Source organism: Grampus griseus (genome assembly GCF_964374135.1).
Source record: "Grampus griseus genome assembly, chromosome: X".
NCBI lineage: Eukaryota > Metazoa > Chordata > Mammalia > Artiodactyla > Delphinidae > Grampus > Grampus griseus.
In genome coordinates, this window is record NC_138999.1 from 65,073,907 (window position 1) to 65,084,886 (window position 10,980).

Sequence of the window (10,980 nt, forward strand, 5' to 3'; positions counted from 1 at the left end):
TGATTCTTCTAGACTAGGACTTTTTTGCTTAACTCTGGAGAGAACAGCAAAAGAAAATTTTGGTGGCTGCTTTAAACAAAACAAATTTTGAAGGCTTGAATTTTTTCTAAAAATTCATTTGTATTTTAATACTGTCACCATAGTTGTAGTTAATTTTTAAAAACACCATATTTCTGCACATCTCTAATGGCATGCTCTACCCTGGTTTGAGAAGCAGGAATTCTAGTACAATCTTTTTTGTAGGTGAGGCCCAGAGATGCTACACATTGATCCAGAGAATTAATGTCATAGCTGGGCCAGAACTTTAGCATACTGATGACTTTCTTCCCCTACTGTTTACCTTTCCCTCAACATTTTATTATTTCAAATGTACAGAGGAATTGAAAGAATTGTAAACACCCATAAACCTAACACTTAGACTCTACAACTGCCATTCGTCCATCCATCAACCCCTGATTGTACCTTATAAGTAATTTCTACCAGACTCTGCTTCCAGGATCTTTTCCCCATTTATTTCAGTCATTAATCCAGAAAATGAATGGGGAAACGCAAACAGCCAAATATTTTGAGTACCTGCTATATGCTCAGGACATAATAGAGGCAGTATAAGATGATAGCAGTTATCTCCTGAAGGAATTTACAACCTAGTCAAGGAAGATAGTATATAACAAACAATTTATGCATATATAAACTAGAATTGTACAAGTATGTGCTTCCTGATTTAATACAGAGTTATGAATTATTGATAAAACACTGCAAAGGTTTAGGCTTAAGTGTAGCAAATTCACTTTTAACCCCCAGACAACATATGTATGCCTGTATATAGAAAAAAAATTATAATCATCATAAATGAGTTCAATCTCTTCTTTAGTTCAGTGTTTCCTGCTTCCTTTCTTTTCCTTTTTATGTCCAAAACTTCCCTCTAGTACATGATACAAAAGTCAAAAAGGAGTACAATGAGAAGACTCCTTCCTACCTTAGTCCCCTAGCCACCAGTTTCCCTTCTTAGAAGCAACCAATCACTGTAAGACTGGTTTACTTCAATCTCGAGCTACTTAATGCATATAAAAAGGGTATGCATGTGCACGTGTGTGTTGGTGTATGGTGGCATAATTACACACACTGCTTTGTACCTGTCGTTCTGATGTTTTTTTTCCTTACCTCCTGAGTTACTTCTCTTCACTCTGGACTCCTTAGGCCACATCTTCCATTCTCCCTGCATAGTGGCTGTATTCCTATATTCTTACTCAGATCAAAGACACTTGTTTCCTACTTGTAGAAGGAAGAACTTGGGACGACAGTGTCCTCACCTCATTTCCTATCAGTACATCTTTTAAAAAAAATTCCACCTAGAAGCCGGAGGACAAGAGCTGCCTTAAGTCATTCTTTTTTTAAAAAAATTAATTTTTGGCTGTGTTGGGTCTTCGTTGCTGCATGTGGGCTTTCTCTAGTTGCAGTGAGCGGGGGCTACTCCTCGTTGCAGTGCATGGGCTTCTCATTGCGGTGGCTTCTCTTGTTGTGGAGCACAGGCTCTAGGTGCATTGGCTTCAGTAGTTGTGGCATGTGGGCCCTAGAGCACATGGGCTTCAGTAGTTGCAGCACGTGGGCTCAGTAGTTGCAGCACGTGGGCTCAGTAGTTGTGGTGCATGGGCTCAGTAGTTGTGGCTCGCAGGCTGTAGAACACAGGCTCAGCAGTTGTGGCTCATGGGCTTAGTTGCTCCGCGGCATGTGGGATCTTCCCGCACCAGGGCTCGAACCCATGTCCCCTGCATTGGTAGGCAGATTCTTAGCCACTACACCACCAGGGAAGTCCCTTAAGTCATTCTTGATGCTAGAATGGGTGGATGTAATTAGGAAAGGGAGATCTGCAAGATAAAGCAGTCTTCATCGGAAAGGGCAAACCACCCACTGGCTGGCTAAGAGAATGAACACTCAGATTGCAACCTCAATTATATGTATAAATTCCCACTAAAGACAGAGCATGTTATGTTAACAGATTTAAACCCATATCCTTTCATATTTATTTTGCTTCATTATGATGAGTCACATGCTGATTCCAAATAAAAGCAAGCAATTCCCTGATTTATAATCATCCATTAAGCAAATCTTGCTTTTTGGACCTCAGAATTACTGGGCCTTGTTCATCCTCTTTGAATCCCTTAAATCAAAAGTGAGAAATACAGTAAGTTCAATTGTTTATTAATAATCTTGGAACAAATACGTTAACAATTCCTTAGAGTTATATAGCATTTTTACAATTTTGAAAGCACTTTCACATATACCAATTAAACCCTCACAACATCCCTGTGAGGTAGGCAGGGTTGGTGTTATTTTCCTATTACTAGTGAGGAGAACAAGGCTCATGGGTGAAGTAAGGTCACACAGTTGGTTAGCGATGGAGCCAGGACTAGAACCTAGGCTTTCTGACATGCCTCCCTGAGAACATTCAAGTAATGGCATCCTATGCTATATAATGAACATTTCTCTCCTATGATGATCAGATCTATTTTTATAAGTCTGGTATCACCTTTTCCTAATATCCAAAAACACTGAATCACAGTTTTGATGAGATATTTCTTCCCTGTTACTGGACTATTTCTCTTTGATGTATCAAGCACCATCCTAAGATGAAACTTACTTGTGTTTTAAGTTTTGAGGATCCTTGGCTATAAGTTCTAAATTATGATATAAAAATTTGTTTTAGAAATTCTGCAAAAGTATTCCTATGTTGAATATGTCAAACTTACTTAAACAAAAACAACACAAGCCTGTTTATATTTTTGAAAGCTTTGCAGTCTTTCTCAATAGGATGTTTAGATGTGTATAAATGGAAAATAGGGAAAGGTGTTTAGCAACATTACTGGGAAGCCTATGCAGAATGCACCTAAACGCAAGTCACATCACACTAATTTGTTTGTGTTGGCCTTCTAGAGGAAGGAAAACCATTAGAAAACTTTCAGGTTTGATCCCATCATATGTGTGACATCCTCAGCAATAAGCTGGAAAAATCTGAATTATACCAATAGGGGGGTTCAAGCAGTAGTGATCAAAGCATATATATGTATGGTAGAAAGGAAGAAAACACTTGCTCTTCAGTGGTTTTGCCTAGGTCCAGTGTAAGTATACTTATCAAGGCAGATTTTAAGCTATAGCATCTTTCATGTTAAATTTCAAATTGTGAAATATGGTGGAGTTATCAACTTGGAATATGACTGAAACTGAATGTAACTGACCCCAAACTACCTGTCAAAAGCAGAGTAATGCTCAATGGGCATAAAAGGTAAGGGATAAAACCCAACTGCTCTGGTATGGAGAGAAAAACAGCAAAATGCAAACCTTCTGGTTAAAGTGAACCATAGACCATCAGGCATGTAAAGCAGGTTTTAAAAATATGAAAATGACACTGAGCTGTATTATCAGGAATTACATTCCTAAAGTTCCAGTTTTGGCCTTTTAAATTTAAGAGCAATAGGGAGAAACGTAAGCCTGTGGGGAGGAGGTGGTGCAGAAAATGAATGGGATCTAGAAATGGGGCTGAGGAGGTGGGAGGTTAGGAAACATCAAGAAACAGCTTAAATATATTCAAAATGGATTTAGAATCCCTCTAAATCCAACCTCTCCAACAATATTTGCTAAATTGAGAGATCTGGTCAAAAAAGTTGGTGACGATAAAAGTGACTATTTTATCTTACAAAAGAAGTATTTAAATATAGATTAGAAATTATGCTGTTAAAGATTAGTCCACTGATCAGGCTGTAGAAAGTGAAACTTAAGTGTTGCTGTCAGATACATTGCAGAAAACTGCTTCCAAAAATAGAATTACCATAGCAGTACTCAACATTAATGAAACCATTAATAAACAAGCACTTAACTTTTTATACTTGAAGCCTAATGAAAAAACATTGGTACCCTTAAGAAATAAATATAACACTTTAAGGTGAAAGATATTGCAGCTACATTTAAGTTTTCGATCAAGAATGTTCTAGTTTGGTATACTGGGCTCAAAACCAACTACACGTTTGAAATGCATAGAGACTACACTATATTCCTTACATAGTATCATTGTCATCATCTTCATGTTTTCTCTTCAATGGGTTTGATTCATTGGCCGTGTTCTGTGATGAAACCATGTTGGTGGTAATAAGAATATTTTTGGGCCCAATCATTGAAGGATTAAGCAGAACATTTTGAACTGCAGTTGTTGCGGGAACTGTAAACAGAGGAGAAAACACCCCCAAACTATGAACTACACAGAATCAGAAACATATGGTAAAAAGTATTCAACAAAGCTGAAATGTAATTCTAATAATAATTTCTTTTTTTAAGGTTTTTAAAATAACATTTATTTCTTAAAAGTTAACATATGCATAATAGGAAACCAAAAAACACAAGAAGCAAAAAACAAAGTCATCTATAATCACAAGCAGTTTACCGTTTGATGTGTCCTTCTAGGTTTCGTTTGTGTATCTACATAACTAAGCATCCATTTTTATGTAATTAAGATCATACAGTTATGTATATGCTTTTTCACACATCATGAATATTTACCATTTCAAAGTCCCAAAGCTGTGAGTATTTTGACAGCCAAGAATACACTATACCAACTCAATCTGGAAGGTAAAAACATAATCCTGCCTTTTTTGGCGACAAAAATTTCATAAATCACAAAAATGGCAACAGGCCTCTAGATAAAGAGTTATGATTAAAATACTACATTCCCTTAATGTTCAATTAAAAATGAGACATAAAGCAAGAGTACACAAAGTATAATGCTTCTGAGAGTAAAAAGTATTCAACAAAGCTGAATGTAATTTTAATAACAATTTCAATAGCATGAAGTAAAACTATATCAGAAGAAACATAATTATACTGCATTAAGAGTTAAATTCCATTTTTTAATGCTTTAAAGTACTTAAATTAGTATCTAGTATAAAGTTAAAGAAGTTCTGTTAGTTTTTTTTGTTTGTTTTTTTTTTTTTGCGGTACGCGGGCCTCTCACTATTGTGGCCTCTCCCGTTGTGGAGCACAGGCTCTAGACGCGCAGGCTCAGTGGCCATGGCTTGCGGGCCTAGCTGCTCCGCGGCACGGATCTTCCCAGACCGGGGCACGAACTGTGTCCCCTGCATCGGCAGGCGGACTCTCAACCACTGCGCCAGCAGGGAAGCCCTGTTTTTAATTTACTTAAAATTTCAATTAGTTCTCAGTCATGGGAAGCAGTGCACTGGATTCATCATGGAACATACTAACGGCACGTGTTCAAGGTCAGGAATCATGCTTCCTTACAGACCAATATTATGGTGTACGGTTAGGTTTCAGAAGATGTGAAATCTAAACATATTCATGAATAAACTACGTTATAACAGAATTCTACTTATATTATTCTAACTTTCTACATATGCTTCCGTGAAGTGAATAAAAGTACAGTTTTCATTGGATATATACTAAGTTGTATTATTTTCTTGAGCTTTAACCCTAAGTGATTTTGCCTGAGATTTGTAGACCATAACTTATTTTAGTTCATAGGGTTCTTTGAGACTCTTGATGATCATGTTGAAATCTCTCCCTTCCCCCCAAAATGTTACATATATGTAAAATTTCAAACAATTTTAGTGTGTTTATAGACCCCCTCTGAAGAACCCAGATTTGCAGCATTACGGCCGCCTTCCTGTTACGATATTAAAACAATTTAATTATTGCTATAGGAATACAAACTGTTCTGTTATCACGAATCATTCACAAATTTTAAAATTCAGAAAAATATTTTAAAAGAACCACTTTCAATCCCCCATGCCCTGCCCATCGTGTTACCTGGTTTGACAGGTGTGGACTGAGAAGGTGGAATCTGCACCGTAAATCTTTGGCTTGTCACTGACACTGGAGGTGCAACTTTATTTGGGACAGACACTGTTTGTGGGGTTGCTGTAGTTGTAATTAACAGACCATGTTAGTTAGGTGACTTATTATACAGGTTCAATTCCTGCTCTCCTTTAGCTTACCAGAAACTACCTTCAAAGCACAGGGAATTAATGAAAGATCTGCTTGAGTTTGAATCCAGGCTTTATCACCTACTAGCTGAGTGACCTTGGGCAAGTTATTTAATCTTTTTGTGCTTTTCTCATCTATCAAATGGGGATAACAATACCTGTTTCATAGGATTCTTGTGAGAATTAAAATAATCCATGTAAAACTCTTCACATAGCATCTGGCACTGAATTTTAGCTACATGAAGTCATGAAGTTGAACATTTAAATAAACAGCATTAAAGACCCAAGTTTTCTATTAATTACCTTATGTGGCACTTTTAATCTCTGTCACTTGCTGGGAATTAGGAGGTGTCTACTATGCCCATGAAGCTAAATCAACATGCATCTAACAGAAGCCTAACATATCTCCATCTTTAGGTAAGTTTTCCATGTATTAAGGAGTGGTCCAAAGAATTTGGTGAAGCTTAATGAAGCAATATAAGTATTTTATTTTGTCAAGAAAATTCACAGTAGGTGGATGTTTTCTTGTCCATTATCATAAGGAAATTGTTAACATTTATCTAAGTATGGAGTTTAGGTTTTAAAATTGAACAGAGTATATGCTTAGGTCTTATGCTTTATGAAACTCATTTAAATTTTTTTTAAAGTTTAAAACTTGCATCTTTAATAGTAGTTTTTAGCATCTCCCTCACTCTAGACTTAAAAATCTCTAAAACATGTACAATAAATGTCTAACTAGGAATAAAAATCACAACTGATAACTAAAATTGGTTAACTTGCCAACACATGTAACTGATTAGTACAGCCTAGAGTTTTTAAAAAGTTGGTATTCACTTAAGAGATATGAACCCACAGATAAACAGTATATGATCAAAAAGTTACACAAATTATATATGCAAACTCCTGTCTACACAGGTCACATGCATATAATTAGACGTGTACAATTAATACTATACCAGTCTGGTTTTAGAATGCTGAAATGTGAATTCACACCCTGAAAATATGAAGAGGTTGTCTACACATCTCAAAAATCAAATGCTGCTTACACTAGAGCTATATGACATCTATAGTACTCAAGTTATAAGAGCTAAGAAATCAATACTGGTCAAAGAGAAGGGGATTTTTTTTCTGAAAAGACTTTGACTATGAAAAAATACAGCAGGAACGTAGGACAAAAAAATCAGGAAATCTAAATCCATTATTCATGTGTTCCTTAATATCTAAGCAACAATGACATTATGGTTTCTAAATGCCATTCTCCACTAAGAGGAACCAGGGCTCTTTAGAGAAATGGCTGATTCTAGGACTGGGGTAAGGAAAATATAAGATGAGCTTGGAACATCTTGTGCCAGGAAGCAAGAAATGGTCAAAGAATGATGGAGACCTGTCACAAAGGACACAGGAAACAGTCTGAAGAGGTGCTCACTGACCAATACAGGATAATCAGTACTACTTTTGAAAAGGTTATATTAAAAATGATTTTCTTTGAGTCTTAAGCTTTTTGTATACTTTAAACTTACTTCTTTTGATTGCATCTCTTGCCAATTTACTCAAATTTAATTTCTGATAATAAGTAGGCTACTGCTGTGAGTGAGTTTGGCAACTTTATTTGTATAAAACCCAGAAAGCACACTGCTTAAACTTCTGTTTTTGTTACCATAGTTAATACCGGCAACAATGTTGGGTAATGCCCAATTCTATACTCATTTGGGATCAGATATTCCTTGTCGCTTTCTCATTTTGAAATGATAAAATATGTTTATAGCTTTACTAGAGGACGAGTAAATGTATTAATGGCAACACATATCGGAATTTCTGACTCACCTTTTTACTTGGATTACAGTTCAAAATCAAGTGCTGAGGCACTTCTTTACCAGCCAGAAAAGCCATTTCCCTCTCGCACTTACCTATAGTAGGAGTGGTAGGTCTGCTACTAACAGCACCAACACTTAACCGTGGAACTAGTCTTCCTTGGTTAGGTCCCTAGGGGATTTAAAAAACAAATTAGTTTTAACGTTGTTCACACTTGACACCTAAACTTAGCAGGAAATGAAATTAGGATTGCTGATATGAATTATTAATAGATAATTGATGGCAAGAATGTCCTGTTTCTGTTCAGTGTTCTAATGCAACATTTAAACTAGGGTTTTCACAAATATCTATATATATACACACACATATAATACAAACAATACATATCTATATAAACATGGATAAGAATATATATATAAAATATATAATTCTATATAGTTTTAAAGTTTGAGGTAGAGTGTTATTTGGGGATAACAGCTAACTTATGATTTTTTAATCTTAACTAGTCAATATCTTAACCCAGTAAGAAACTTCCTTATAGTGGAATTTCAGAGGTACAGAGGTAGGCCAATGTAGGGAGAACTTTCTCAGTGGTGGGAGAGCCTTAGGTCATATTTCAGAAAGCAAGTCCAATGCCTGATGGTATATCATTTACTCTGTTATGGTATAGTGTAAAGATTGGGAGTTATGAGACCTGGGAATCAGTCTTAACTTTGCTACTAACTTCATAGATGAGTTCGGGCTCACTTCCCTGATGAGTTAGATGAACAATAAAGTTCCTTTTAGCCCTAAAAATCTTGGATCATATATTCTATATTTTAACATAGTAGCTAATTGCAGACATAGTATTTTCAAGGAACTAAATTTTAAAAAATCCTAGTAAATTATCTTAGCCTTTAATTTACTGCACTATTTACCCCTAACACATCTTACCCTTTTTAAAAGCTAAGATGACTAAAAATTCTTACCTTTTTAATTAAGGACTTTAGCCTATAGTTTGGAGCTGTTAAGCAGTATCTGTCAGGTGGCAGTCTGGGTCCTGCATATGGCTTAATCAGTGGTAAAGGGGTTTGATTTTTCTGCCTTGCAATATCCAGTAAAAACTAAAAAAAAAAAAAATCCTTATTAGAACTACAATTAAAAATTATAAGTAAAATGAACTTCAAATAAAATTTTGCTCACATCTCTCGGGGGAGGAGAGGTAAAAGACTGGTCAGCCCGACACTGGATTGCCAGTCTCACATCATCTGCATCAACATTAGGTTTCTTAGCATGGCTTGAATAAATTTTTGCATCATCCAGAATTGAAGTCACATATCCTTTAAGAACAAAACATTATTTAAAACATATGAAAATAGATTAATATTTATGGCCAGTTTTTAAAAAGTTTCACTAATTTCCAGAAAGTTTATGAATTTTGGTTCTAATATCTAATTGTCCTATCTATATGATCAATTTGAAACAGATATCACAATATACTGTTCCCTAGCCTGAGCTCCTTTTTACTGCTTTCTGAATTCTATAACATTAACTCTTTTTTTTCTTCACATATTTTTAAGACTTTATTTCTGTAGAGTAGTTTTAGGTTCACAGCAAAATTGAGGGGAATATACAGAGATTTCCTATATACTCCCTGACGCCATACATGCATAGCATCCTCTATTATCAATGTTCCCTGCGAAGTGGTGCGTTTGTTACAATTGATAGTCCTACACGGACCCATCATAATCCCCGATAGTCCATAGTTTATATTATGGTTCACTCTTGGAACTCTACATTTTGTGGGTTTGGACAAGTGTATAATGACATGTTATGACATTAACTGTTAAAGTATTTTGGTTGAAAATGTTCTTACAATGAACGATTTTTAAAATTCACAAGTTAGGCGATTTTGGTGTTTTGTTAACTTACGGAAAGCAAATTCCAACATTTGATTTATAACCCTTGGTTCGTACTCCGTAATTCCCATATCCTTCAGGATCTGTGCCATCACCTGTGGATTCAAATAAAAACGCCAGATGCATAATCTAGGTATAGAAATCAAGACTGGACCGAAGGTAGTAATTATATTTATGATACAAGGTTCCCCCTTCTCTGGGTTCCAAACTTGTACTTTTCCTTTTCCTCCCAAGCGAGTGTCAGGTTCACACCAAATCTCGTCTTGATCTCTTTGCTGAAAACTTTTTTTTTTTGGCGGGGGTGGGGGTGGGGGCGGGGGCAAAGAGAAGAAAAAGGCCCGGGTTGGCTTTCTCAGTCGAGGTAGGGGTGGTTACAGCTGGTTGTCATTTTCAGATGTGGCGACTGGGGTAGCTTTGCATCAGAACACTGGAGGCGCGAGCCAGGATTCGCAGACGGGGCGGGACGACTAGGCGGCCCGGGGCCCGAGGCCCAGGAGACAAAGCCGGGAGGCCGGCCTGCGCATCCGGTGGGCCGCCAGCCTCCCTCCGGCTGGGCCGCCGGGGTGGCGGGAGAGAGCCCTGGGGTCCAGGGCACTCGAATCTCCAGCTCCTGGCGGCCCTGGCATGGCTGAAGTCGACCCGCGAGCCCATCATCAGGCCCTCCCCCCAGGCCCGCCTCTCAGGTCCCCGGCTGCGGTCGCGCCCAGCTTCGCACCCCGCCTCGCATCCTTCGCACTCACCAAGGCATCTCTCGGAGCGTTCTTGGGAGGCGCCATCTTGCCCGACTCCATGTTATCCTGCTGCTCGTCATCCGGGGAGAGAGGACTGCTCGCGGATTCCTCGCTCAGGCTCCACCCCTCCGGGCGCGGAGGGCGGGATTACCGCGCCGGTCCTTTTGCTCCGCTGGCTGCCGCTTCCCAGCCGCCCGCCCGCCCCGCGGAGGCAGAGGGAGGCTGGGCTAGCAGGGAGCCCACGGCGCTGAAGCCTTTTCCGAAGAGCCCTCGGCCAACGCTTGGAAGACTGATAAGTTCGCCTTCCCAGAGCTGTTCCCCAGAAAAGTACACGAAAAGGGGCACCCTTGTCTTTTCTGGGGCCCCTCCTCACGTCCCCTGCAGCCACCCTGGCCCCTTCCCTCTCCCTGAATGTCTGCAGAGTCCCTGCATCCACCTGCCTTTGTGGTAGTGCTGCCTGGTCAAATGCAGAAAGCCCAGTTAAATTTGAATGTCAGATCAATAATCACGTTTTTAGCATAAGTTTATCCCAAATATTACACGGGCTATACTTAC

The 10,980-nt window shown here is 38.4% G+C and overlaps 1 protein-coding gene across 2 annotated transcripts; it reads right to left on the minus strand.

The window, feature by feature from the left end:
• Positions 1-1,337: 1,337 nt before the first annotated feature.
• Positions 1,338-10,497, minus strand: TAF9B (TATA-box binding protein associated factor 9b). 2 transcript variants are annotated; one of them, XM_082681451.1, is made up of 8 exons: positions 10,435-10,497; positions 9,708-9,789; positions 8,979-9,115; positions 8,765-8,899; positions 7,892-7,967; positions 5,809-5,919; positions 4,054-4,210; positions 1,338-2,158 (listed from the first exon to the last, which is right to left on the minus strand). In XM_082681451.1, the coding sequence occupies exons 1-8, from the start codon at positions 10,483-10,485 to the stop codon at positions 2,128-2,130; spliced, it is 780 nt and encodes a 259-aa protein (XP_082537577.1). In that variant the 5' UTR covers positions 10,486-10,497; the 3' UTR covers positions 1,338-2,127. The 2 variants fall into 2 exon arrangements, with proteins under 2 accessions (XP_082537577.1, XP_082537578.1); XM_082681452.1 differs by lacking the exon at positions 5,809-5,919.
• Between the last annotated feature and the right edge of the window lie 483 nt (positions 10,498-10,980).

What these genes read in the sequence shown, in the direction of transcription:
- TAF9B (XM_082681451.1), bottom strand. Translation starts at nt 10,485, where the DNA reads ATGGAGTCGGGCAAGATGGCGCCTCCCAAGAACGCTCCGAGAGATGCC. An exon ending in TAAAGTCCTTAATTAAAAAG is followed by an intron (nt 7,968 to 8,764) that starts GTAAGAATTTTT and finishes TAAATCCCCTAG; the next exon opens with GGACCTAACCAAGGAAGACT. An exon ending in ACCTACCACTCCTACTATAG is followed by an intron (nt 5,920 to 7,891) that starts GTAAGTGCGAGA and finishes TTACAACTACAG; the next exon opens with CAACCCCACAAACAGTGTCT.